Raw genomic sequence first — 27995 nt, 5'->3', positions numbered from 1 at the left:
GCAATTTTCAATGCAGGCTGCAGATGTTTATTGCCTCATCTTTTATGCATCTCACATTTCATAGAGAAGACAGTTTGAGATTAACTCACAGTAAAAAAAATAACGAACACATACAAACTTTTCTACGACCAACAACTGTACAAAATAGGTACATAATAAAATATATCTTTTCATAATTTTAGTCTTCTGTACATGTAAAAAAAGACAACAAAAAAACACAATATTTACAAGGACACTTGATGACAGACAAACACAATTATACGATTCCTATAATGCTACTTTCAGTTCCCTGCCAGGCAACTAGGAAGTGTTAGTGGGGTTGTTGGGGGTGATGCGTTGCTGAACTGGTCAATAGCCCCAGGATGGTGGAGAGACAGTGCAGTTTCTCCTTCACATGCTCTGGAAACTTCTCATTGTCCTTATACCTGTAGGGAGACAGGTACATCTATGTGAGCGTTTGGCAAATAACAGCAAACAACCACCATGCATGAGATATGCAAAGATGTGGCGATGACAGACAGACAGACAGACAGACAGACAGACAGTCAGTAGGGCTGTCAGTTCTCCTCTATAATCCCATTTGAATTTCAATGCTTTATTATTTTTTATATTCGAATATTTTATATAATATATAGTTATATAAAATAATGTATAGTTGTACAATAATAAACACCCACGTGCACACATACAAATGCTCTAACAACAGGCTAAACAAAATAGTGAAACCAACTATATTGGTTAAGGGTTATGGCTTTAATTTAGGTTCATTTCAATAATATAATACATATATATATTGGGGCTCTCTCATGACTCATCACCGCTTTATGTCCCCACCGCCCCCCTGGTAAAAACTCCTCAGGAAAAGGCTGTTTGCCTCTGAGACACAGACCGAGTAGAGAAAAAAATTACCATTTTATCATGAGCATTAGTGCGGGCCTATTATATGAAGATAGGTTGAAAATGGGTGAAGTCGTCCTTTAACTCTCTGTGTGCAGTGCATGCACTCAAACGTTATGATGTTGATCATGCGTGACATGATGAAAGCATTTGTTTTCGCATTGGTAGTTCAGGAAATAAAATTAAACAAATAATATTAAAATGAAATTAAAAAAAAAATATATATATATATATCTTTTTAAACTACATTCGAATGGCAATTTTAGCATTGCAATGTTATAAACATTTTTCACATTCAAATTATTTTCGAATAGCTTAATTTGTTCTGACAGCCCTAACAGACAGACAGAGAGACAGAGAAACCCAGAGAAGGTACAATTCTAATTTGTTTACATTATAGTCTACATATACATATATTAGTCTTCAAACTGTAGACCCAACAGTATGGTCATTCACTGCACCAATGTTTACTGATGTTATTTTTGCACACTTCATTTTACACTTATGACTGTATTACTTATCACTACCAGTAATACCTTACTTGTATTATATCTTAATTATTTTGTGTTACCTTTCTTGGATTATATCTTTACTATATATGTTGGAGTGGTGGGATTTGCATAATTTCACTGCACATAAATGTATGGGCATGTGACAAAGTCTTTGAAACTGTAATCTTTGAAGCAAAGCCAGAGGACTGCTGTCTTTGTTACCTGGTGGTACGTCCTTCTGGGGACGTGTAGATGATGCAGGACACACCAGACTGCACCACCAGCTGAGAACCATCATTGAACTGCACCCACACCTCTCCACTGGTCAACTGTATGATGAAAACATAGGTACATTTTACATTAAAACCTTGATGCCAAAAATATTAAAAAGGTGGTCATAACGGGTTGAGGGTATTCCGTGCATCATTTACCTGCGAGGCCCAGCCAATGTTGGGCACAAACACAGATTTGACCACTTTGCCCGCACTGGACGCCAAGTCCTGCTTCACTGCAGAGCATTTCTTATTAAGGCTGGCCGAGGTGATGTCAGACCCATCGTAGGAGATCATCTGGTGATTCAAGATAACAATATATATTACGTACAGAAACACATGGTAAGTAAGTAAGTAAGTACATTTTATTTGTATAGCACTTTTCACAGAGGACTCACAAAGTGCTTTACATACAGCAGAAATAAAAACAGCAAAAAACATTCAAATGATTAGAAACAGAAACAAAATGCATGCCTCTTGCAGAGTCAAGACTATGGGACACTCACCGACGGAGTGATAGAAGGAGGCTTTGGCGGTGAGGCAACCTCAGCAGGTGGTGGTTGGGATGGCGACGATGACCGGCAAGGGGAGTCTGCATTGGCAGGTCGCCTACAAGACATATGACTAAGATGAGCCACAGATCAAGGATTCACTGGATAACCACAGTCACAAACTACTGGATTCTCCTCCTCACCTGCCAATAGTGATGGGGAAGAATGGAGTGTTTCTGGCACTCCGCTGCTCTTCTGCGATGATAGCCGCCTCCAGAGACAGACACATGCCGTGTGCCTCGTCTGACAGCTCCACGTACAACCTGCTGCCTGGACTCAGGCCGCTCAACCCCGCCTCGCCCTTCACTGTGCACGACTTCCCACTCTTCTCAACCACTCGGACCAGCTCCGACGTCTTGTGTATCTTTGCTCCTGTTACAGAGAGCAACCATGATGGTCATTTAATGTTTGTGGAATAGTATGCAGGCAAAAAGAATGCTTAAAAAGAATGTTAACATATTGTCATACACACTTCTGACCAGGCAATCCATTTCATTTCCCTGATGTGATTCATATTGTGACAAGTAAGAAAAAGATCGTAAGTATCAAGAAATAGTCATACATTGTTTTATTGTATCTTTCAACGATGTAAAGGAATAACAAGTAAAATAAACAAGTAAATCATGAAGGTACACTTTTGTGTACATTTATTTCCCTGTGTGACAATACTGACATACATCAAATATGGGTTTATGTGGTCCGTAGAAATTGTGCAGCACTTTAAAGTCACAGCATCCTGTTATTGGGGAATATTCCCGGAGAATTATTAATACATGACAAATACTTAATCAAGATTTTTTTTAGCAGCAAGCAAGAAAGCTATCACGCGTCGCTGGTACCAACAGGACCCTCTAACCAAAGAAAATTGGATGGACATTATAGGGGAAATCTAAAATATGGAAAAACTAACATTCATACTCAGATTACAAGAGGACAAGTTACACAAACATTGGGAAAAGCCCATGGACGATGTATAACATTTTTTACCAAAGTAATAACTGTAGCAATTGTAGAATGCAGCCCTTTTGCCTTGTGCTTTTTTTGTTTTACTTTTTATTTTGTATCCTTGTATGTTTGTTTGTCTCTTGAAATCTTTTTTACAATAAAAACTAGGGGAAAAAAGTCACAGCATCCCTCTTCTGATTGTTACTCACCGTCATAAAAGCAAACTTCCAGGTCTGCATCCGGAGAGTTCTCCATCAGCATGCATTTGGCATACTTGGTGTAAAGGGTCACTTTGGGAGTCTTGGATTTCACGAGCTGCACAAACTTGGAGGCATACTGGTACTTCTTCCAATACTTTTCTAGAGGAAACAAACAGCAAGACAAAAATATAAATTCATTTTGTAATCTTCCATCAACAGATATACTGTACATACATATCTGGTCATGCATCAGTATTAATAGGCGTCTTCAACAGTCTATGGGTGCGTTCGGAAATTACGCACCGGAGCACACTCGCCTATTAGTTTGTATTGGCCAGTGCGCTCAGTGCTGTATTTTCGAACGCGCCCTTTATTGCTGCTAGGATACATATTACGCTTACACAATCTTTTAAGCCGTTAACACCACTAGCTAATTTAAAACAACAATAAAAAATAAAAAATCTGAAAAAAGTACAAACAAGTTACAAACAGAAGTTGGACATTGAATGTACAGAATTATTATTGTTTACAGAATGAAACCATCTGTACCTGGAAGGTCCTCGTAGCTGCAAATGAAGATATCTTCAGGGGGAGCAGGAGGCCTGTCCAGCACAGGAAACCCCTTTCCATCATTAGGATGGTATATTGTCACCTACAAGAGAAATAAAAAGGGTCTTATCGATTAAACATCAGCATAATACTAACATAAATACATGACGCTAAATAGGGTCTGCCACAAAAGCCTGGCTGTTGCTGGAGCTCACCATTGAACCATCGCAGGAAATTCGAAGGACTTCTTTCACCCTCTCTTGACTGCCTTGGCCCCTTAACAGCTCCATGCACACTTCACCTGTATCAACGATGCTCACCTGAAGACAAACACGAGACCGTTAAACAAACAGAACTGAGTGGGTCTGCCTCAACTCTGCAGAGCATACATAGGGAAACAGTCAGTAGGTTGCTACAGCAGAGAGTGCCATCTTACTAGGGGTGCAACAGTAAATCGATGTAATCAATTATAAAGCATAATAGTTAGTGATACATCTTTTTTTTTAAAGTCTTTTTTATATCCTTTTTTTATGTCAAAAATAGCAAAAATAGCTGATCTACAAGCGCACAACACGGTTGTACAATAAAATATATAAAAAAGGGCTTAAGCCTTAAAGGGATACTTCACTTTCACATAAAATAAACATTTAAAAAATATATTAAAAATAAATGAAAAAAGGAATGGAAAAGTCATGGCCCCCTCACACATTAGAGTGTCCTACTAATGTGTGAGGGGGCCTTTATTTTGCCATAACTTCTTTAAAGGTAGGGTAAGTGATTTGCGTTGGTTAAAATAATTGTTAAATAGCTCTATATTCTGATAGTACTCATTGCTATAGAGTGTTTGTTCAGTATTAGGAGTCTCCTTGTCTCTCCACCTCTTTATTAAACAGAAAATGCATTTTCGTTTCAGTTTCAGTTTCATTTCCAATTTTATCCAACCAGGACAGAGAACTCAATCAGGATACAGATTAAACAAGTGAAATTGGAAGTGATGACACTAAGAAATGAGCATGCAAAATTGGAACTGGAACACTATACAAATTAAGCTTAAAAATTGGTACTTTCTCCTGATTGGCTGAGATTTCGACACCTACCGAAAAATGTATTTTCTGTTTATTAAAGAGCTGGAGAGACAGGGAGACATCTGCTACTGAAAAAACACTCTATAGCAATGATTACTATCAGAATATAGTATTTTAACCTTTTAAAAAAATACTTTTTGTTTTAACCAAAAAATATCACTTACCCTACCTTTATTTTTTTTTAATGTTTATTTTATGTGAAAGTGAAGTATCCCTTTAAGTGGTTAATCAGACTAATGGATTTAGTCGATTATTTAAAAATATATTATTATATATTAATATATTATATGTTTTTGCGTCGATCATTGGTATATAAAATCTTTAAGAAATTTGCAAAAACAAACACGGTTCTCGATTATTCGGAAAAAGTCATCGATGAATAATCATCAAGAACATAATCGACAGTTGCAGCCCTCTATCTTACCACAGCATTTTTGGTCTTCTGTCTGATAGGTTTCAGTCTGGAGGCACACAACGGTGGGATCACGTCTCGAAGAGATTTCTTCTCCTTCTTCTGGAACTCTGCTACGGGTACACTATTCTCCCTGTAGGAGTCAGAGTTATGCGACTGGGGGAAATGGTGCGGGTGGTGCTGGTTGTGGTGAGGATTGGCCCCCTGGCCTCCCGGCTTGTCCGTCCAGGAGTTGTGCACACCCAGCGGCTCCCTGCCACTGTGGAGACTCCCGCTGTTGCTGTGGAAACTCCCACTGCTGCTGTGAGCACTGTGGTCTGTGGGCCTCGAGCCAGAACCTGAGGAAGGGGTGGAAAATGTTGGTTGTGATTCTGAACTCTAGCAAAAAGGAAATCTGCACGACAGAAAATGTAGCAGGGGTGCAAGAGGAGAAAAAGAATATCACAGTATATCAAAATAAAAGCTCAATGCAGCACTGCAGTGCTATAATTCAAGGTGTTAGTGGTGTTGCATGATGCTTTCATTTCATTCTAATACTGAATAACGGTTAAAAAACAGACTTTACCTTCTTTACTGAACCAGTTTGAAATACCATTCGAGTCTTGGAACTGCATGCAGGGTGGATGTAAAGGCTGTGTGGATAGTGAACAGCCAGAACTGAAAACACAAGGGAGAAATTACAAAGAGTTAGTAGGTCTGAAAACTAAAGTAATCTTTTGAGACATTTTACAAAAATAAAAAGGACAGCATCTCACTTAGCGGGCTGTTTGATGGGGGGTGATGGGAGCCTATCATGCTCAGAGAAAGGGTGTGGAGTGGAAGTCATGGAGAAGGCCTGCCTTTCGGCGCTGAAGAGATTCTCCTCTGAGTGATACCTTCCCAGCTGGGTGTAACCTGTCCCTGGTCCTGCTGCCTTAGAGCTGGAGCGGTCCGAGGAGTGAGCCCTCCTGAGGTAGCGAGAGTGGGGCTGTCCGCTCTCTCCGATGTGTAGCGCCCTGCCCTCTCGAGGAGCTCTGTTTGTGTGCTGCTGCCAGTGATCTCCGTCCTCGAAACAGGCACTACTGGGCTGGCGAGGCGCAGCCGGAAGGGGCATCATGCGGTTGGGGAGGGTGGTTCCTATCATGTGCTTCGTTCTCCTTTGCAGCCGGTTGCTGCTGCTGCCTGAGGTAGAGGAGGTGCAGCCTGTGGAGATGGTGGCGATGCCACTGTCCATGGAGCCCGTATCCTCCAGTCCAAGCTCCTTAGTCCTGGCCAGCAGGCTATGAGTCATGAAGGGGTGGTCTAGCAGTGCAGACAGACTGGGCCGCTGGGAAGGGTTCTTCTGCAGGAGCTGGTAGATGAGATCCTGAGCTTCTACAGACACGTGGCTGGGCATATCATACTCCCCAAGAACCACTTTGTTAAGTGTGTGTTTGACCGTGTCCCTCTCAAAAGGAGGGCGACCCACCAGGAAAGCGTAGAACATGCAGCCCAGGGACCAGACGTCAGATTCCAGACCGTGGGCGCTGCGGGTAGCCACCTCGGGGGAGATGTAGTTGGGCGTTCCGCACATGGTGAAGTGTTTTTCAGTTGGGAGCTTGAGCTGAGTGGCCAAACCAAAGTCAGCGATTTTAAGGTTCATGTTGCTCGTCAGCAGAAGGTTCGTCAGAGTCAGATCCCGGTGCATAATGCCATGAGTATGCAAGTACAGCATACCTTTCACTATCTGAAGCATGAAATGCCTTGCTGTGGAACGAAAACACAACAAATCAAAAAAACAACAAAGGACCATACAACAGGAAACGTACATTATATCTAGCCTACAAAGCTCTTGAATATTTATTAGTCACAACATACAGCAGGCTACACCAGGGAACACGCAATACATTTCTTATTGGTACATCTACTATAAAGCTATTGTATCAATTGTTATTGTCATTATGGTTATTGTTTGTTATAATATATATGTATATATTGCTAAATATTGTATATAGTTGTATATATAGTTGGGATATAGTATTGTTTTCCTTATTCAATGCTTTATTTGTTGTGTTTCGTATGGTAAGGACTCACATTAGGATCATCACCTGACATGCCCCTTTTTTGGTGGCCACTCCTGCACATTACCCCTCCCCCACCCCCTTCCCAATACCTTTGTAATGTACATTTTATTTTCTTCCTTTTGTGTATTTAATTTTTTATGTGCAATAAACTAAACTAAACATACAGTCGTGTCAACTAGGAAGTATAACAACTAATAATTCATGTGAAATTCCAAGGCTGACTGACCTTCATCCTCTGTAAAAGGCCTATTCATGTCTTTCAGGTACTTGCTCATCTCTCCATTATGGCACATCTCCAACACCAAATATACATAATTATTGTCTTCAAAGTAGTTGTAAAGCTTCAGGGAGAGAAAAGACCACATGTTACAATACATATTGATGATAATGTTATCAAAAGCAAGACTCAACTCTACTGTAACTTAAAGTTTACACCAGGTGAAAGTGGGTGAAATTATTTTGTGCAAGCTTCCTTGACCTTCATTAATTAAAAAATTAAGAGATAAAGAGTAAGTAAGTACAAAGTCCAACGGTATATTTACAAGACAAATAAGACAAGGCAATGGTACTGTAATACCAATAAATATCAATATAAAAAACTAATATAAAGTGTGTGACAGCAATATGTAGAATATACTAACCTGTCTGAAATGGGCAGAGAAATGAGTCTGCACAACTGATTAATTTTTTATGTCAGTCACACAGATGTACAAGTATACAAAGAGGAAACGGTAAAAGTGTCTATTAAAAATAAATACAAAATACTTTTCTGGAGATTACTGTTTTAGAACAGCACCTACATTAAACCTAGTGAAAGTTGAAACTTTTTCATGTTTAAAAGTACTTGTTGACCTGGGCATTACCATGCAAGTTGTTAAACCAAGTACGACTCCTTTTACACGCATGGCTGACAGCGTGTCAGATATCTGCTTTGTGTTATGTACATTTCACAGCCAAATAAATAACACAATTTAGCTTTACAGGGAAGAAAAGAAGCCATTGATATCAGAATAAAATCATGGTAAAAGTGAAAAGGGCAATAGATCTATAACAACAGACAATTGAATGAATAAAATAAACATTAAACACAGGAGTTAATGATGTCCAACCAACTTTACCTCCAGTATTGCCGGGTGTTTCAATCGACACTGGATTTCCACTTCGTTAGTAACACGCTGGACCATGCCAGATTTCTGCATAGCTTTTTTGTCTATCTGCAATAAGTACAAAATAGGTAATTATACACCTGCCTCTATGTACAACAGGTAATGCTGTACTGTGTGATTTGGCTCTGTGGTTGATAGTCAATCTGTTACCCACAAAGAGAGTGTGAAATTCTCAAGTAGGCAAATCTTTGGGGAGTCAGTCCCACAAGACCCCCATGGGAGGGAGCTGTGGTCTAATAATTTCAACAACATTCTGAGCACCAGTTGCACTCCAGCCCTTGATGGATAGCAATTGAACGAATTACAGATTTACTAAGATCTAAGCATCACGTCTCCACGTTAGGTTAGTACAAGAATGTCACTACCTATAACTGACAAGCCATGAAAAAAAAGGACAATCAAATATTTGTATATTATATTAAAGGTATTCTTACCGTTTTGATTGCAACTTCCAAACCAGTGTTCACTGATTTTGCCCGGTAAACACATGCAAAGGATCCCTTCCCAAGCAAGTTAAGGACCTTAAAATCCTAAGAGAATAAAAAAAAAACATTAAGATTAATGAAGTCCACAAATAATTATGATTATGGGAAACAGAAGACTTTTCAGCATAGCTTCCTTTGATCCATTGCCAATAAGCAGGGGACTGTAAAAAACTATACCTCAATCCTCAGAGCATCTGAATGAGCTAGAATGTTGTCCTCATCATTACTAACTGTGTTTTTAGTCCCGAGATTATTATTATGAAGGAAATAGTGAATAACTTCATCAATCACAGTCCCTGCAGTCTGCGACATGTTGGTGGTGGTAGCAGGACCAGACAACTTCTAATGTTACCGTTTCAACAAAGGTAGGCTCATGAAGACATGAACCCTTCAACAATTACACATAGGGGTAAAAGAAAGAAAGAAAAAAACACTCCCACAATAACGTTAACTGCCAAACAAGCCATCTCCACCTGACGCTGTCATCTGGCCAACCACAAACCTCTCATTATCCCGGTTCCATTCCCGCTGATGATGACAAGGACAACAGACTGTTTCTAAGCAGCTAGAACTGATTCAGCCAGTGTTGCCATGTCCGCTTATTATAAGCGACTGTGGGCTTATTTGTCTGTGAAGTTGCTTTAAATATAGGTGTTTGCGGTTTTTGGGTAGTGTAGTTGCTTATTTGGGCTTGTTTCCTAATGTTGTTAAACCAGTGGTTCTTAAACATTTTCGTGGCAAGGACCCCCAGATTAATACTAATTTGTCCACAGACCCCCCCCCCACCACCCCATCTGAAAATATGTTGTGCTAGGGACCCCCATACAAGATTTGTGTTGTTAAAAATGCTTCAAAAATGTTCCAAAATTACCTATTTTCAAGATTATTTTTGTCTTTTTTTTTTAATAGCAGACCTAGGCTGTTGTGAGCGTCTTTTGGGCTTATTTTCATACACTTGGTTGCTTATTTCTCTCACAAAACCTGGCAACGCGGTTTCTAAGCAGCTAGAAGTGATGCACATTGCACAGATGCAGCCAGTCTCCAGAGGCAGAGGGAGGGTCGCTCTGTCTGGGTGGATGCAGCCCTCGAGCCCCCTGAGGGGCTTGCCTTGCAGGCTAAACAATCCTCCTCACAGTCGATTCAACACTATGGATTTTTTACCGCGTAGCTAAAGTTAAAATTTCAAGTTTAAAAGCCATTGTGTCACTGTCAATAGGAAGTATCTGCCGCTGCAGACCCTTGCGAGTGTATTTGGTTCAATTCGTACACCCGAGTAACAAATGCATCATAAATGAACACTGAGGATTTTACTGTGTATGTTTTTTTGTGGTCAAGAGTTGTATATAGCCGTAGAATACGACTCTCGTAGACGTGTTTATGATTCTGACGTTTTCAATCTACGAGTCGTAGGGTAGATCCCCCCATGGACAAATGGACTTTCAGCTCCTAAGCCCGTAGCTCCAAACATGTAAAAATGCAACCAAAAAAAAGGTGCTTACCCCCACGCCCCAAATGTTAACTCTTTCTACGGCGTAGTAGTGCAATGTGTATGTTTTTATGTGGTCAGAGTTGTACATATAATAACTATGCCAAGTTTTCAGATCATGTATACCTGCAAATGGTGGATAATACATCATAAAAAAAAAAATACCTTCAAATGAAAAGCCTCTAAAACGTTTTGCCATCTTTATATATATTTTTTAAAAGTTAACATTGTTTAACCCTATATGCATTGCAAAACCTGCAGAAATACGCTGCAGTTGTAGCGAAATGCTACTCGCATGCTATTGCTAACTGGTTAGCATTAGCGTTGACACCCACCTCGATTTTGTCGCCGATTGAAACGCTCATCTTGTCCGATGTCGGTCGAACCAACGCGTCCGCGTCTATAAATGTTTATCATCCAACAGCGTGTGCGTAGAACTTCGTTGTAGAAACCCTCAAATAATGAATAAATGGTATTGTTTTATTCCCCTCCAAAACATTGGAACTTCTTCCATTTTGAAAATATCCGCCCGTTACATTTTGGCCGACGTCACAGCTTACGTCATATCACAACAACTCTGAAGTGGCACGCGGCGTTGCCATGTCCGCTTATTATAAGCGACTTTGGGCTTCTTTTTCTGTAAAGTTGCTTGTAAATATTGGTAGTTGCGGGTTGCGTTTTTTGGGCTTGTTTCTAAAGTGTAGTTGCTTATTTGGGCTTCTTTCCAAAAGTTTTTAATTGTTATTTTAACCAGTGGTTCTCAAATACTTTCATGCATGGACCCCCAAATTCATATGTATTTGTCCCTGGCACAAAACATTTTCAGATGGGGTTTAGGGCCTAAACGGTTTAGGCCCTAAACCCCATCTGAAAATGCAAGGGAGAGCCCCGTGTCAGATTTGTCTTGTTAGAATGTTTCAAAAATCTTCCAAATATTCAAATAGCAGATTGACAAGCTCAGAACGCGTCGTAGGTTTAAAGCGCTCATGTGGCCTATTCACTTCTTTTGGGCTTGTTTTCCTAGACCAGGTTGCTTATTTCTTTCACAAAATCTGACAACACTAGTGCCACGCCCCCGACTCTTTTGGACAAACAGCATGCTACACACACTACCGCCACCCACTGATCTGCAGTGTAAACTAAAGATCTAGCCTAGAATATATCTACTAAACAAAGATTTATGAACAAAACATTAAAAAAACAAAGTGTTTAAAAAAGAAATAACTAATGCTAATATTTATCTGATTCTAATATTAATCTTGATCTTAAATAATGCTGTTGTCCTTGATATGTCTTAGTGCATTCTTTAAAACATTCTCTTTCTGAAACCATATGATGCCCCTTACTTCTTATAATATATGGTCCACTTTTTACAATATTCATACTTTCCATTATTATGCTTTCCAATTACAGAGAGAAGGAGAGAGAGAGAGAGAGAGAGAGAGAGAGAGAGAGAGATTACTGTTTAGATCAGTATGACTGTTCACTTACAGTACCTTTAATTCTTGTATTACCTCCAAATTTCCCAATGTTTAAGACAGTAACCCATACAGTACATACAGAAGAAGAAAAAAATCTCCATCCCATAAAAAATACATTTTTTATGGGAAAAAAACTCACAAAACCTAATGATATGCCCCACCCACTCTGTCCCCATTTTATGTTGAATTTATTTTTGGACCGTTTCATATTATTATTATTAGTATTTTTTCAATTTATTTGTGGGTGAGAGTCTTTAAGAGTAATCATATTTCTTATGTTATTTCATGTTTATTTTCACTGTCAGCAGCTGAACATCATAACATTTCAGACTTTAAAATTTGTCTTACGGACAAATATATTCATTATTTGCCATCTTTAAATCCCATGATTTATGGAAGATGCATGAAAACAGGTAAAGGAAATAGGCAGCCAATCTGTATAATTACTTGAGATGTGGTGCATGAAGCATTTCAACACTAGGAATGTGTTCTCTAAATATACATACTACAGTATATGCACTGGCTGCTTTAAATTAATAAAATATTATTTACAGTTTCTAGACATGGACACCATTCCAAAGTCATTAAATACAAATATATATAATATGCATTAATGCATACATACTAATAATCAGCCAATCAAAATCAATCAGCCATAGCGATTGCTTAGAGTAGACAGCACTTTGTTGTTATGTCGCTTTAGAAGGCTGAGTGATAGAATTCACAGCTGAGAATGGACACTTAGGTTTTGGAGATGCAAACACAAAAGCTGTACCTAAATGTTAAAGAGAAAACAGTTTTACTTCAGAACAAGTGTTTGGTCTATTGCATGATCATTCTGCCATTTATTGGATAAGTCAAACCTTCTAGAGATTCACACTATTTTCACACACGACGGTAAGTGGAATAGAAATAAAATAAAAATGAATTCAAAAGGAAAAGTCCAACAGGAGGATGAAAACAAATTCGCATAACACCCTGCTGACTGGCTGGTAAACATGGATTAATGGTCCCAGGTATTCACGTTTCTACAGTCTAAAGCTTAATTTATACTCCATTGTGCAAGGGTGTTGCTTGCCTAAAAGAACAGATCTACAAGCTAGCAACATGTCACGTTCTTTTTGGCAAGTGACACACTCGTACTACAGAGTATAGATAAGGCTTAAATGTTCAGCGATGGAGTGATGGTGGCAGAGTTTGGTTGTCAGACAAAGTAGAATTCAGTCCACTTCCATCTCTCCTGAAGCAGGCTTCGTCTTAGCATCTCCCTTCCCCTCGGCTCCTTGCCGGGCCGTCGGGCCGTTATGATCCCCGCTATTTATATCCTTTTCTTCAGGCACCTCCTCTACTTTGGGCTTTGGCCTGTTGATCACAGGATTGCATACCTCGTCCAACTCCTGATAAGCATAAAGTGTACAGTAGATTACACATTTCTTAATGAAAGAAAGAACAAGCTACATGTTAAATTGGCATTCCTTCACATACTTGTATCTTGGAGATGATCTCTGCCACTTTGACGATGGGATCCTGAGCGATGGTCAGCTTATTCTGAGCATTCATCATGCTGTTCATCCAACTCATGCAGTCATTTATACACTTCTCCACAATGCTCATCTCCTCTGCATTCAGATGCAAGTATCGCTCATCCTAGGAGGGAGTTCAGAAAGATCAATTCTCTAACATAGATATATTATCCCTTAATAATATATTAATTATCACTTCACATTTATGGTTTTACATTTATCACATTTCAAAAACACAAAGGATACAAACATCATTGCTTAGCCAGCTAGGAAAGTAAATTGTGTGACCTGAAACATTTTGTGTTTACAGGCCACAGAAGGCTGCACAACACCAAACAAAAAGTGTTTGGTGTTGTGTAAAAAGTTTGTGCACTCAGCATCAAAAATGTACAACAGTCACAGTTTAATTTGTGCGGTCCCATTGCAGCCTTGGTGCCGTTGACAGTAAAGCTGTGCTACACAGTTTCAACCTTTTTAGACCTGTTACACCTATACATTGTTATACCTGTCCTTTCAAGTCACATTGTCACATTAGTTGTTAGTTGCATAAATGTTTTTCAGAAAACCTAGGCGAGGATTTAGAAGGCGTTTTTAGAATCAGCCACAGGTCTAGTGTAAGTGTGAACCACTTTCAACCTCTCTCTCTCAAGAACAGATTCAGAGCTACGCTACTGAATCTGTCGAGAGACCCGTTTAGAACGTGTGCGCGGTAGCTTACAAGTGGCCGTGCCTTCAGATCAGGAAGCAGGCCGCGCTTTACCCAATCAAATGTAGTGGGCGGGATTTACTGTCTGTGCTCTCGTTCCCACTGAAAACAAACCGAAACTCATTTAACAATAGCGTCCTTGGAGCAGACAAAACCACGGAAAGATATTCACATTTTAACTTGCTTAAGTGGGCTTATAACCAAAACGATCCATGTTCTCTGGGAGAAGTGGTGTTAGTGTTCCGTGTAGAAATATTGTTAGTGGGAATGAAAACATAAGCGCACCACCGGAGGCGCTGAGGGCAGACCAAAACCCCGGTTTCCTTGAGCACGGGTGCTCCATTCAGCTCGGCCCAAAGCCAAGTGAAAGAGTAAAAAAGCAGAGGGCGCTGTTTTTCCTTTTTATTTGGCGATGGGTTCCCAGATTGCTTTCAACCTGGCATCCCTATTAAAACGCCCCCCCCCCCCCCCCAATCTATAGATGAAAGATGAAAGAGGAATGAAGTACAGATGCGCATGCTCCAATATTTTCTGTGTTCACCTTCTGTTTATAGGATTCCACAGCCTTCATAAAAAGTTGCAGCTTCTTGCCGAGTTCTTCAAAGGCCCTCGGCCTGTCCTCCTGCTCCCTGTGTCGGTCCTGAATAGGCTGACCAAACCTCTGCAAAATGATAGCAGAGGTTTTACTGAGGGATATTCAATATAGGGAAGAATAGCAACAGGGGAACAAAAGTGTGCACAGTTGAGCTGCATGGCTCATCACCAAACCTGACCTTTAACCACCAAATTGCACCATATATCAGATATTGAGTTAAAGACTTATATATATAATATATTCATGTGCCTGTGTGATACAATTTATTGAGTCATTGCAAACAGAGAGACATGCTGTACATTCACATAGATAGACAACCTCATTACAATAGTTTTGCTTCACCACTCAAATAATAATCAGAATTGCTATTAGCGCGTCGCGGGTTCGAGTCCCGAGCCCGGCGGCCTTTGCTGCATGTCACTCCCCATCTCTCTCCCCAGTCTGTCAGTCTACTATCGATAAAGGCATAAAAGCCCAAAAATAAATCTTAGGGGGGAAACAAAGGCTAAATTGTTTTCATCCATTACATTTCATAATCAGTTCCTTAATCTCTCTTCTGAAGCTCATGTTCTAGTGCAATGTTGCATTTGAGACCATAAAAGAAGCTTTTGAAACAGAACCTCAGCACTAAGCCAGTGTTGACAGTAAAGAAGTGTTTGTGCTTTTCCAGTAGTTTTTGAAAGCACATATGTATCACTTTACTTCAGTCAGCTGAAAACAACTGAAACTAAAAATAGAAATTCTTCTATAGTAAACAAAGACAAACCTTAAGTGCTTCCAGTTTTTCTTCGTAGACCTGTTTGGGTTGATCTTCTCCCTCTTCATACAACCAGTTCTCTGTGTCCTCCAGCATCAGTGTCAGTCGGCTACTGTCCTATTAATGAGGTCCAGATAACAGATAACAGTAACAGCACCTCAAATGGCCAATTGTGTTTGTTCGTTGTATATTATTATGAATAGCCTTATTTTAATCGTGTGAAAGCCGGGACAATTTGGTTGTGAATGTTGAAAACAAAGACATTTGAGGGTTTTACAGATATTTGTCAGGACTGAGCTTGCTTGAAACTAGTACAATCCCGGAGAAACTGGGAAGTCTGGTCGCAGGAACTTTACCCCTGCTCCACACCCGAGCATCCCAAATGTGAATCATTCTTTTATTGTTAGTACTGTACAGAGGAATTTGAATGAAATAAAAACAATGTTATTACCTCCTCTGTGATGTACTTTTCATAGATGCCACAGAGTTTGTCCCGTAGGTCATATACGTACTCCTCCACAGCATTTTTAGCATCATTCCTCTCTTTCTCCAGTTTGTCCTGAACAATCATCTGACCCTGAAAAAAAAAAAAAAACACACATTTCATCAATCGACTAGCCAAATTATATTTTGTCCTCAAACACTCAAATCCAAAACAATCTTCTGTGAAATTTACATATGGACATTAGCATTCTTACACTTGGAGGTAGGTGCTGCTATAGCACTGAGTAACTGAACGTATGGTATGGCATTCATGACAAATGAGATTCATTTTCTGACATTCATCTGGACTCACTAACCTCTGCTCTACCATCATTCCCACTTGTAGAGATGAGCAGTATCATTTTACAATGCGTTGTATAGCGTTGAAGAGTGAACAATGTCAAACATTCAAACAGACAGAGGTTGGACTTGCCTACACATATCTGAATAAAGACATTATTATTTCGGTTTCCCTAGCGATAAGCATTCTAATAACAGCATGACTCTGCATTTCTTTGGACCACAAGAGGGACTCACCTCATACTCTATGAAGTCATTAAGGACACCTCTATCCAGTTGTCTGATGGTGTTGGCTAAGATGGGCAGATCGATGCTCTTCACCTTGACTTTGGGCTTGCTTCCCCCTGCCGTTGCATCCTGCTTCTCCCCTGGGGTCCCTTCCTGTATTGGTAAACAGAAACAATTCACCCCCTATTGAATTCTATGGTTGTTGTTTTTTACCTCATATGGACTATGTCACTAGCACATACGACTTCTACGTCTATACCCTTACAGTGCTGTACCTCATTCATGTACTTTACCTGTTGCTATGTTTTTTAACCTGCAACTTATGTCTAACCATGTACATACCTGTTATATTTGTATGTATAAATGTACATATTCGATTTGTCTTTGAACTTTCCTATGTTTTCTCCTTATGTGCTCTCCCTCTCTGTGTTCCCCCATTTTTCCTGAAAACTACAAATGATGGAGCTTGCACAAAAAACATAATTCACCAACTTCTTTACACCTGTTAGCCTGTGATGTGACAATAACGCTGATTCTGATGCACTTAACCAGAATGGTACAGTTGATTTACCAACTTCAGTCAACTGACCTTACTGCTGGAACTGGCATCTTCATTCTGCTGGTCCAGCTGGCTTTGACCCTCCGGGTCCACCTGCATTTTGTTCTGAAATACATGTATGATACACCTAGTGACTTTCCCAGTACACATATACTGTAACTGATTTATCTTCTCAATAATCTTAGTTATATTTCAAACCAGCTTTATTTGAGATTCTGTTTAGTTTGTTCTGATATGTAAGACTTGTAGCATCGTTGACACTTGGACCGAAATAAATTCAGTGTAACGATAGTTCATGTAGACACGAAAGGCAGAATGTTTATATACTTCATTCACACTCCCCGGACCCCCCCCCCCCCCCCCCATTCGCTAACAAGCTAACACAGTCGTTCTCCTTTAAGTCAGTATGTTCAACTCTTGTCATTCACATTCGCTACAAGCCAACTCATACATGTCATTTGTAAACTTTGTTGAGGTGTGAATTTTAAGTTGTTTTAAATCTATGCGTGTGCCTGCGCGTTTTCCTGGTCCAATAGGTTCCTGCACGGCGTGCAAGGCCGTCCCATGAGCAATGCAACCCTGCTCACGCCCTCAGTGCAACTCTGGCGGGTCATTTAAGCAGCTTCTGCTCTCTGTTCATTCTACATGCTTAGCTGTCATTGCAGGTTGTACAGCTGTAGGTTTTCAAATTCTGAGCTGAAGTGTCTAAATGAAATAAACTAACTAACTAACCTGTGCTCCAAGGAGCACATTTTTTTTGCTGAAATTGGAATTGCGATTCCAACTGATAAGGTCTGGTGCCTATGGATTAAGAAAATACATATGCCGTGGGGTTGGGGTGTGTTTCAAGAGCAGGCAGGGTGTACGGGGGTAAGGGTAAGAAAGAGTGGTTGTGTGTCCACTATAGCTCTTTTGAAAAGCACTGAGAGGTGTGCTGACCTGGTCCTCTGGCCTGCCGTCATTCTGCACCATGGGCTCCATGTCCATCTGAACATCCTCTCCTTCACCTTTTTGCTTCTCAATCAGCGCAGCACTAGACACACTGAAGATGCCGTGCACATTAACACGCACTTTGACTTTCACTTTAGAACTGTCTCCATCTGGCTGGGGGACAACATTCTGAACAGAGAAGCAGCCTAGGAGAAAGAGGGAAGGAAGTGCGAGTGATTTATTGAAAAGTTAAATCAAACAGCTGTTAAATGTGAAACAGCACTTTATGGGGGGGGGGGGGCAGACTAACAGTCCCACCTGAGACTGTACACACAGTCACACTTGCATAAACACACACAAATGTTGTTTTCCTAGATACAGATACAGAGAGGCTGTATATAAACCCTGTGGAAGCAGAGCTGAACAAAGTCTAAGTGAATTATACAGAAGTGCTGTAGCAGCAGTACAGTACCTATCCTTTGGTCTGGGTATGGAAGCTCTTGAGGGTTGCTGTAGAAGGCCTCAAGGTCAAAGGTTTCCTTCTTGTGGAAGGTGATAACTTTGGAAAAGGGAGCTGCGTGGTTCTTGCTGAACACCTCACACTCTCTGTGACAGGGACACAAGAAAATAGAATCAACAGCTTGTGGAGACACAACGGACAGGTAGGGGGAGACTGGGGTCAAATGTAACAGGGGGCAAATGTAACACAATCAATCATTCTAATCAGAAACAAGCTACCCTCTAGCTTGCATGAGACTTCTTCTGCACATGCTCAAACATACTTTTATGTTAGTGAATTAACATATTTTACAAAATTTCAAAGTAAAAAATAAAATAAAAATAGACGTAGGGTAGGCCTACATTTGAAAAAACGCAATCGAAAAATTACAATTTAAATAATTGTAATTATTTATATAAAAAATCTTATGTAACAATATTAAATTATAAAAAATAAATATTACTTAGTAAGGTGCTTTTATTTGAGATATAATTACTTATTTTTGCAGTGCTACAATTGCCCCCAACCACTGTTACAATTCCCCCCGTCACAGGGGCAATTGTAACACTCCAACTTATTGCATTAAAAGTAATGTTTTAGAATTGTCCTTACTAGTGAAAGATTATCAATGGTATTATTAATTAGGGCACATATGTTTCTTATAACAAAAGATGACTAGTATATTTCAAGTAGTCTGTGAATTATGAAGAAAAATGTAAATAGTGTTACTTTTGACCCCAGTCTCCCCCTATCTTTAAGTTTGTGCAATGTCGTGCTTCAGTCACTATTGTTGTGGATTTATGGTTTGATGCAATTGATTCAGAGGGATAGAAAGATGCCCATACCCGATTCCATCCTCTGTGGGTGATTTCCAGCGCAGAGTGATGGGAAACGGAACCACATCCGTGATGGAGAATTCACGCACTTTAAATGCAGGAGACAAGATTGCACACTACACACACACACACACACACACACACAAAAATAAATAAAAGCAGTGCTGACTTTAAAGGCAACATCGCTGATTTCAACCTGAATTCTGTGATTCTATTGTGATGAGGACTTATGACAATTGTATTGTCTGCCTCCATGCCCTGAATCTCTAGACACACGCAAATAAAACTATTCTTCTATGTTGTGATCTTGTGGATCTTGTGTTGCTGTCATCCAGCGTGTTTTTTCAATTCTAAGCGGGCCAATGGGCGTCCTTTGAATGCGATGACGGAAAGAATCGATGTTGTTATTGAGTTGCTATGTTGCTCTGAGTTCAGTGTTACACCAAATAATAATCACTCATCTCTGAGTACTCTCTCTCGGAAAACAGCTGCAATGGGAGTGTTTTCACACTATATAAATCAAGAATAAAGAAGTGAAGTGAAATAGAAATTCAGTGTCAGGCTAAAAATTTGACAAAACACCTCCCAAAGTTTTATGTCTCTCTTGCTCTCTGTCTCAAAGGTGCTGCAAAATCTGCCAGGCTTCGCTTATTTCCACATGAGGCTGGCTGATATTTCCCAGCACCCAAGAGAGAGAGAGAGAGAGGCTCTCAGCACAAAGAACACATTGGGGAAGTGTTATGTCAGATTTTCACATGTCCTCCTTACAGCACGATAGATTTCAGGTTAAATAGTCTCCATATTATACAGTACAATACCTGAAGTGCACATCCCCTTGCGACAGCCTCGTCAGCATTGAGGGTGGTGCTGACGTCCTTGCCAAAGAACTTGGAGATCCTCTCTTTGATGGCTGGGATCCTGGTGGCTCCACCCACCACCTCGACTGCATAGACCTCATCCCGGCTAAGTTCTGTCATAAAACATAAACAAAAAACTCAGTCACTGTTGTATTGTTAATGTTGGCTATATATAATAATTATTGTGGGATCGTTAGGCGATCACACTAATGTTATCCTCACTATTCATTATTCCGACCCTGTTTTTTGGCCCCCAACTAGTCCTTCATACTTTTAGCTAGAAACTCCGTTCCAACTCTACAACTTTCGGCCTACTTTAAATAATTAGTGCTTTTAGAGATATTTAACTTAACCCTTTCATTTTGATAGGGAAATGCCATTTAGCTACAGTGGAGCCTAGCAACTTCTTATTAGACCCTAGCAACATCGCATTAGACCCTAGCAACCGCCTATTATACCCTAGCAACTGCCTATTAGACCCCCAGCAACGCACCCATGTTTAACACTACTCAACACTATCAACACTTTTAACACAACTAATACTTCCTTTAAAACCATTAACACCTTTAGAACGTTAAACCTTTAAAACCTTTAACACCTTTAAACCTTTGGAACCTTTAACATCTTTAACACCTTTAACATCTTTAACGCCTTTAAAACCTTTAACACCTTTAAACCTTTAAAACCTTTAACACCTTTAACACCTGTAACACCTTTAACACCTTTAAAACCTTTAACACCTTTAAAACCTTTACTACTTTAACACCTTTAAATAGTTAAACACTTTTAACACTATTAATACTTTAACTCTTTTAAAACTTTTAACACTACTAATACTTGCAAACCTTTAACACTATAACATACTTTAATACCTATAACACTTATAAAACTATCATCAATACTTAATACTATAAACATTCTTAGTGATCCCACACTGTTTCTTCAGGAACAGTACTTTCTAGTTATTATTATTATCTTTTTTTCTTCTTTAAAAAAAAAAAGCAATCCCCCCCCCTTTCTCCCAATTTAGTTGCTATGACAATTCCATTATTTCCCCAAAACACTTGTGTAATCTTGTTACTGCTGACCCCTACTGGTTGGTCTTCGGACTGGTTTAATAGGGATGGTACTATAAAATGTGGATCACTGGCTTCTTTCAAAACAGGCCTGAAAATCCATCTATCAGGAGACCACAAGGGGAGGTAAACGCAATCTTCCCATAGAAAGGAGGTAACATTCACTGCTGACATTTTTCCTTTTTCTCCTTTGTACATACAGTGTTTTGTATTTGTTGATGATATGTATTGTTGTCCCCAGGACTTGTTTGTGTTATCCTTTTAGCCTAAATGTCTGACTGTACCTCGTGCTGTTTACATTTAAAGTATTCAATCAATCAAAAAAACTGAAACCTCATGATACTCTGATACTCATGAAATCACCTGCTGCTTCCTTTCATATCTGCCACAGTCACAGGGAGGACATAGCGAGTGTAGAGTAACACCCTAGTCCTCACAGTTCAACACGCCCTTGAACCAACCTGTAGGAGTCTGTAGTGCAGTCAGTGACAAAGAACGCCCTCACCCACCCACTGCCCTCCCGCAAACACAGCCAATTGTGTTTGTTGGAATAGCCAGCCAAGCCGAATGCACTGCGGAGGATTCCAACATCTAATTTACGGCGGTGGACAGGAACTTTACTCCTACACCACTTGAGTGCCCATTGTGATTAACATATACCAAACTTGGTGACATACTTGACTGATCAAGGACAGCTTTCAATGGCAACTCTACCCTCAATAGATATTGAGCACACAAGTCTTCAAACTGGGTCCTGAAATGACAACAAAGAACAGAAAAATATAAATTTGTGTAACATTCTGTATGTACTGATTACCCATAGTAAAGATGCAAGATAAAATGAAGGTGGGAAAAAAAAATTTTTTACTTTTTTTTTTACCTATTCATTCTGCCAGAAACATCAATGTCATTCATAAAGCACTCTATGTTCAGAGGCAGGTCAGAAGAGTTTGCACTCATTAGCTTCTTCAGCTTCTCACACTCCTGGTGCAGACGCAGGATGGCCCTAGGGTTCTCCTTCACGTTGAGCTTGTACCGGCCCTTAAAGTCCTCACAGAAGTAATCCACCAGTGCCTCATCAAAATTACGGCCACCCAGGTAAGGGTCAAACGCTGTGGCAAGGACCTGAGGGTACAGATTACAATTGGGATTTAAGCCTGATTTATACTTAGTCGTATGATGGTGTTTCAAACTGAAAATAGACGATCTCACAACAACACATCAAATCTCTTGAAGCTTATGAGCTTGTTGATCTGCTATTTTCAGGAAATGTGTGCATGAAATAACTACCAACCTTAAGTTTGCCTTTGTTGAAGGCAGTTACAGAGACCTGGTATGATGAATGTCCTATGTCCACAAAAACCACGTTTCTTGGTTTCTCCTCTGGAGTAGGAAGGTCCTGTTTGTAGATCCCATATGCCAAAGCCACTGTCAATCCAAATAAAAATTAATTAGCATTCTCAAATGTTTATAGCAATGCAGAGTTAAGTTACTTTGTGTGTTATAGTGTTTCAACTTGCAGTACAACAATCACCAACAGTATGTATGTAATAACCGATGACAATACTTCAACTTGGCATGAACTGGCAGATTTCTACTGCAGCTAACAAAAAGCAGAGGCTCGTCCTTCTAAACTGCTGCTATGCAGCCATTTCAGAAATTTCACTATAAGCATTTATTTTTTTAAATAAAGTCACTGACCTGCAGTAGTGTCATTAATCAGACGTAAACAGTTCAGGCCAGCGATTTGAGATGCATCAAACACAGATCGTCTTTCAGCATCTGTGTAAAAACTTGGGACCTGTAAAAAATATACCAAACATATTATACCAGTCACTGTACTGTACAGTACTGTATGTTACAAATCAAATGATGAAACTTTCAACCTGGCATCCCTGTTGTGGGCATAAGTGGAAACTTTCACCTTTTTTTTGTCAAAACATTTCCAAAAAATCTCTTCAAAAAGATCTAAAAGCTCAAATTATTGCGCCACGTGTCTGCTATTTTCGATATTCCTTGTACAATAAATGATATAGGGCTTAAATGGTTAATGGTTCTCTATATATGGAAATGTATCTGTCACTCACAGATATGACGCAGTCCACCACTGGTTTCTTCAGTCCACTCTCTGATGTCTCTTTTAACTTGGTCAACAGCATTCCTGTTATCTGCTCAATAGTGAACACTTTGTCCTCATCCAAATACCGTACCTGCAAATGAGGAATAAATTACGTTTCTCAAGTGCTGGATCAGTCATCCAAGTAGAAATACTTACTGACTGGTTGTTTTTAAAGACAGGGAAACAAATAATTTTAAACACTGGAAATTCAAATAATGTGAAAAACAATACAGATGTTATAATTTGGCATTCTCATAAATAATGAATATGTTATATAATATCAGCTAAATCCACCCGCCCCCGCATTTCCCATACTCAAGGCTGTGAAGTTAGGAGTGGAAGAAGATCCACCCTGGTAAACCTGTCCAAGCTCCCTATAACTGAGGGAAACTTACAGTATATATAAAGTTATTATTATATAATCAATATACATTTAATCTCATATTTAACAGTTGAAATTGGTTCCAGAAGCATCAGAAATAGAGCTAGTTTTGAATGCTAGACATGTACTACAATGTACATTTATAGGCCAATATTCTACTAAGTACAGTCAATACAGTATGTACAACTAGAAACTTCCTCCACTCGTGATGTCACGATTGTTCAATTCATTTGCATATTATTATAAAAATAAATAAACTGATATTATTGTCTAGATATGTCGTAGTATAAACAATATATGAAGTTCTCCCTTATCTGTAGCCCTACCTTTATTTAAGTCACAAGCACAATACAAACAAAACAAAAACACTGCCTATGAATATGAATCTATCTACTAAATAAAGTCTAAATTATATCTGTCTCTGGCAATCAGACAGATTATGCCCAAATATGGACAATGGACATCCCCGACGTTGTGCCCAGTGTTGTGCCCAGCATTGTGCCCAATGCTGGGTACTGAAACCTGAACACACTGATCGACACGTCACTGCTCTGCGATGTGTTGTCAAAATGAAGATGACTGACGTCCTAACATCGTAGTACACAGTGTTGCAATGCTGAATTGGAACGTGGTTGCACTGTATTTTAATGACGTGACGTGCACGTCGCTTAACACCTACACCACAGGTCACACAATGGACAATTGATATGCATCTAGGCTCAATCCTATGTTAATGTGCCTGCTGTGAGTCGGGAGCCTTTGTAAACTTTGTTGAGGTGTGAATTTAAAGTAGTTTTAAATCTATGCGTGTGCCTGCGTGTGCTCCTGGTCAAATAGGTTCATGCACGGCGTGCAAGGCCGTCCTGTGAGGATTGCACCCCTGTACAGCAGGAACATGACGTGAGTCTTGGTGCTGAGAACCGTGTGGAACTCCAAATATGGAATTCCACACGGCTCTAGACAACGGGTAGTGCACTAGTTAAAACGAGAGGGGATCTAATAACGACGTGGCTTCCATGTGGATCTCCTATGTCATCTGGTCAGTCTATGACATCAGTCATCTATGATGTCACATGTCAGTACTATGACATCAATCATCTCCATATTTGTGCAAGGTTTAAGCCATATCCACCTCCATTGACTTGTATAAAATTAAAGTTCTAAAAAGTAAAGAAAAGAAAATCACAATACGGAGCCACGCTGTAGTGACAACAGTGACAGCAGTGGAAGAGAAACAGGAAAGAAACACTGGGAAACTGTACAGTGCTTTTACCTTAATTCCAGTGGTGCCACTGGCCAGCTTATGCAAACTGTATGGGAGTTTGGGTTTTTCCGCCTGGACAAAGGGGTCATCGAATGCTCTGCCGTGGAACTTTTTGAAGCCATGAACTGTGTTTTTGAAGTTTGTTATAATCTGAAACATGTGACAACCAGAACAACTGTCTCATCTCTTGATAAACTCAATAGTTATTGGACAAAGTACTGGACATTTGTTATTCAAAAATGATTTAGAAGTTTTTCATTCACAACAGCAGCATTGATCTCCATGGGGAATGTTCCCTTTCATTACAGAAATGATATGGATAGTTGTAGCTGTCTTACCTGACCCTTAGCTGCATTTCCAATTATACGATTTTTGGAGGCCAAAGACACACAAGCCCTTCAGAGGAAAAAAATGAATATTGTATTAGTGCTGCTGATATCAGCTGCGGTATAGTTGAACTCTCAGGGATGGATTGACACAGATGGTGTGCCAGGCTAAAACGATGTGGGCTGTGAGACTGGCCAAGATTTAGCTAATTTCACAAGGGAGTCTGAGGAAGAACTATAAACTAGGTCAGTATATGTGACAGAGCAGTTCACCTTCAAAAGTAAACTGATCCGCACTTGCAACTTCACTTCTCAAACTCATTTTACGCGTCATTTTGCACACCACTGGTAACATTGTGTTGCAATGCTGACAGTGGCAAAGGGGAATCCTTCTAGAATGCAAACTTGTGTTGACGGATCCATTTCATCAGTTGGCAGCGTCTCTAGTTCCACACCTATCCTCCTCCAAAACATCTCCATTCAATTTGGGAATGAAAACTCCTGCTGCCTCCAGGTTCCTGCATGCCTCCACTGTATCCCCTTTCCTTAACTCCATTGTCAGTAAGCATGCAGCTGAGAATGAATTGCAGTGTGTTCACCATTGTTGTCAGGTGTTTTAACCACTTAAGCCATTTTTACACTTCATTATAAGATGGTGTTGTGCGAGAATAGCCAACCTACAAGCTCACAGCAAGTCACATGCATGCCCAAAATAGGGATGCACCTGGTTTCTTATACTTGTTTATAATATTTAAAAAAAATGTTTGTAACATAAGATGTAACAATCAAACAGAAATTGTAGGAACAGGATAAACAGTAGCCTTGGATCAAGACTGTCATAGATTTCTTTGATTCAGACATTTGTGTATGTGACACATAAAATAAAATAAAATAAATCTACGACAGTCTTGATCCAAGGCTACATAACGTAGCCTTTCCCTGCAGGTTTAAAGGCTGGATCTATGGCTGCTTAGAGAATGCATATTAATAATAGATCATTAAAAGAGAATGGACTATCTTTTCATAGATCCATTACAACCCCCACTGTCACCATATCAAAATATATTTTTTTTCTTTGACCGACATTATTATCCAATAATCCATGTCTTAAAAATAAATAATGTATTTTATTTTTTAACGTGTCTGTCACAGACAAAGTCAACTTCAACACGCACTGCGCAGTACAAAACATGCGCTCTCAGCGGCACGCGCACGTGCTAGGAGCAGTGTTGCCATGTCGGCTTATTAAAAGCGACCTTGGGCTTCTTTTTCTGTAAAGTTGCTTGTACAAATCGGTAGTTGCGGGTTGCAATTTTTTGGGCTTGTTTCTAAAGTGTTTGTTTATTCAAGCTTGCTTCCAATTTTTTTTTTATTTAAACCAGTGGTTCTCAAATATTTGTATGAACATGTTTGTGCCATGGAGCAATTTAGTGTTTGAAGATATTCCAAAAAATCCATATTTTATTGCAAGAGTTTTTGAAAATAGCAGATCTACAAGCTCACAGCGCGTCGCATCGCTTCTTGCCAAATTGCCGAAAGCATTAGAGTGCTGAGTGCTCATGTGGCCTAAGTTGCTTCTTTTAGGCTTGTTTTCCTAGACCTGGCTGGTTGCTTATTTCTCTCACAAAACCTGGCAACACCTGCTAGGGGCCTGCCCTGCATCACTGCGATAGTGCGTGTCATGGTGGTAGCCTACAATAATATTTAACCTTGTCAGTCTCATGCAAATAGTAGTCAACCAAGAAATGTCATTCCTGAACGCATGTTCTTTTATTGTCTTATTATCTCTGTCTCATCTGACATAAATTGCCTTTATTATATTATATACATGCCCCTGGTTACTTTTGCTTGTCTTGTACACATTCTCAGTGTTACGTTTATTCATTTGTAACTATATAAAAACTGAATATTTGACTGTGTAGATAGATCTCCACTGTCTCAAGGGACCGTTTATTGTTTAAGAAAAATGCACACGTCTGGTGTGTGTGTGTGTGTGTGTGTGAATGGCGTTGAATAAATCTATAATTAATCCATCCTGCACACACAGCAGCATCTATTATTATCTTTGCTGATGCCGTGACATCAGGGCACAATGAGTGTGCGGTTCCTTTCCAGTTGCAAACATTGCGTAACAAAGTCACGGCTATAATAGGATGTCAATGACAACAATATCATTGTGTAATAATCACTTTACATTGTACTACTTACGGCGTGCATCTGTCACTGTATTCGTTGGCAACGGTTTCAATGCCACCGCTCCGAGCCACAGCGATGTAACAGTTCTGGAAACCCACATCGATGCCTACCACGGACATACTGCCACAATATGCTGATGATACTGTGCTTTACTACTGCTACCTTACTGCGTGCTATAACTGAATTACTCTATGTTATTATGTAAGACGAGCGCTTTGAAGCCATTCAATCTAATCCCAGTGTATACTACGCGATGATGATGAGGTCCAGAGGATTCGGGACCCGGCAGCCCCTAAC

The 27995-nt window shown here is 39.7% G+C and overlaps 2 protein-coding genes across 2 annotated transcripts; both read right to left on the bottom strand.

Moving 5' to 3' along the window:
* Nucleotides 1-11: 11 nt before the first annotated feature.
* plk4 (polo-like kinase 4) lies at nt 12-11101 on the bottom strand. Its single transcript, XM_080414092.1, has 15 exons — nt 10917-11101; nt 9045-9140; nt 8563-8658; nt 7671-7785; nt 6158-7127; nt 5968-6059; nt 5415-5740; nt 4121-4225; nt 3906-4008; nt 3366-3515; nt 2355-2583; nt 2167-2269; nt 1820-1957; nt 1611-1717; nt 12-425 (listed from the first exon to the last, which is right to left on the bottom strand). The coding sequence occupies exons 1-15, from the start codon at nt 10944-10946 to the stop codon at nt 311-313; spliced, it is 2775 nt and encodes a 924-aa protein (XP_080270218.1). The 5' UTR covers nt 10947-11101; the 3' UTR covers nt 12-310.
* A 1094-nt stretch (nt 11102-12195) lies between these two features.
* On the bottom strand, nt 12196-27979 carry hspa4l (heat shock protein 4 like). Its single transcript, XM_080413621.1, has 19 exons — nt 27711-27979; nt 25515-25572; nt 25186-25326; nt 23499-23621; nt 23113-23212; nt 22706-22839; nt 22292-22536; nt 22089-22165; nt 20297-20448; nt 19488-19594; nt 18616-18749; nt 18153-18349; nt 17244-17318; nt 16664-16807; nt 16095-16220; nt 15653-15760; nt 14833-14952; nt 13548-13709; nt 12196-13459 (listed from the first exon to the last, which is right to left on the bottom strand). Exons 1-19 carry the CDS (start codon nt 27815-27817, stop codon nt 13283-13285), a joined length of 2487 nt encoding a protein of 828 aa, XP_080269747.1. The 5' UTR covers nt 27818-27979; the 3' UTR covers nt 12196-13282.
* Between the last annotated feature and the right edge of the window lie 16 nt (nt 27980-27995).

This window comes from Gymnoscopelus braueri (genome assembly GCF_963280865.1).
Source record: "Gymnoscopelus braueri genome assembly, chromosome: 19".
Lineage (NCBI taxonomy): Eukaryota > Metazoa > Chordata > Actinopteri > Myctophiformes > Myctophidae > Gymnoscopelus > Gymnoscopelus braueri.
The sequence above is the reverse complement of the archived record's forward strand: the minus strand, read 5'-3'. Positions and strand labels throughout refer to the sequence as shown.

Bases quoted from the DNA above. Each gene is read 5' to 3' on its own strand.
- plk4 (XM_080414092.1), bottom strand. From the start codon at position 10,946: ATGAGCGTTTCAATCGGCGACAAAATCGAG. The intron at 2,270-2,354 runs GTGAGGAGGAGA...TATGTCTTGTAG, and splicing joins TTCCCCATCACTATTGGCAG to GCGACCTGCCAATGCAGACT. The intron at 1,718-1,819 runs GTAAATGATGCA...TTCATCATACAG, and splicing joins ACATTGGCTGGGCCTCGCAG to TTGACCAGTGGAGAGGTGTG.
- hspa4l (XM_080413621.1), bottom strand. From the start codon at position 27,817: ATGTCCGTGGTAGGCATCGATGTGGGTTTCCAGAACTGTTACATCGCT. The intron at 25,573-27,710 runs GTAAGTAGTACA...TTTCCTCTGAAG, and splicing joins TACAGTGACAGATGCACGCC to GGCTTGTGTGTCTTTGGCCT. The intron at 20,449-22,088 runs GTATGTCACCAA...GTTTTATGACAG, and splicing joins AGCTGTCCTTGATCAGTCAA to AACTTAGCCGGGATGAGGTC.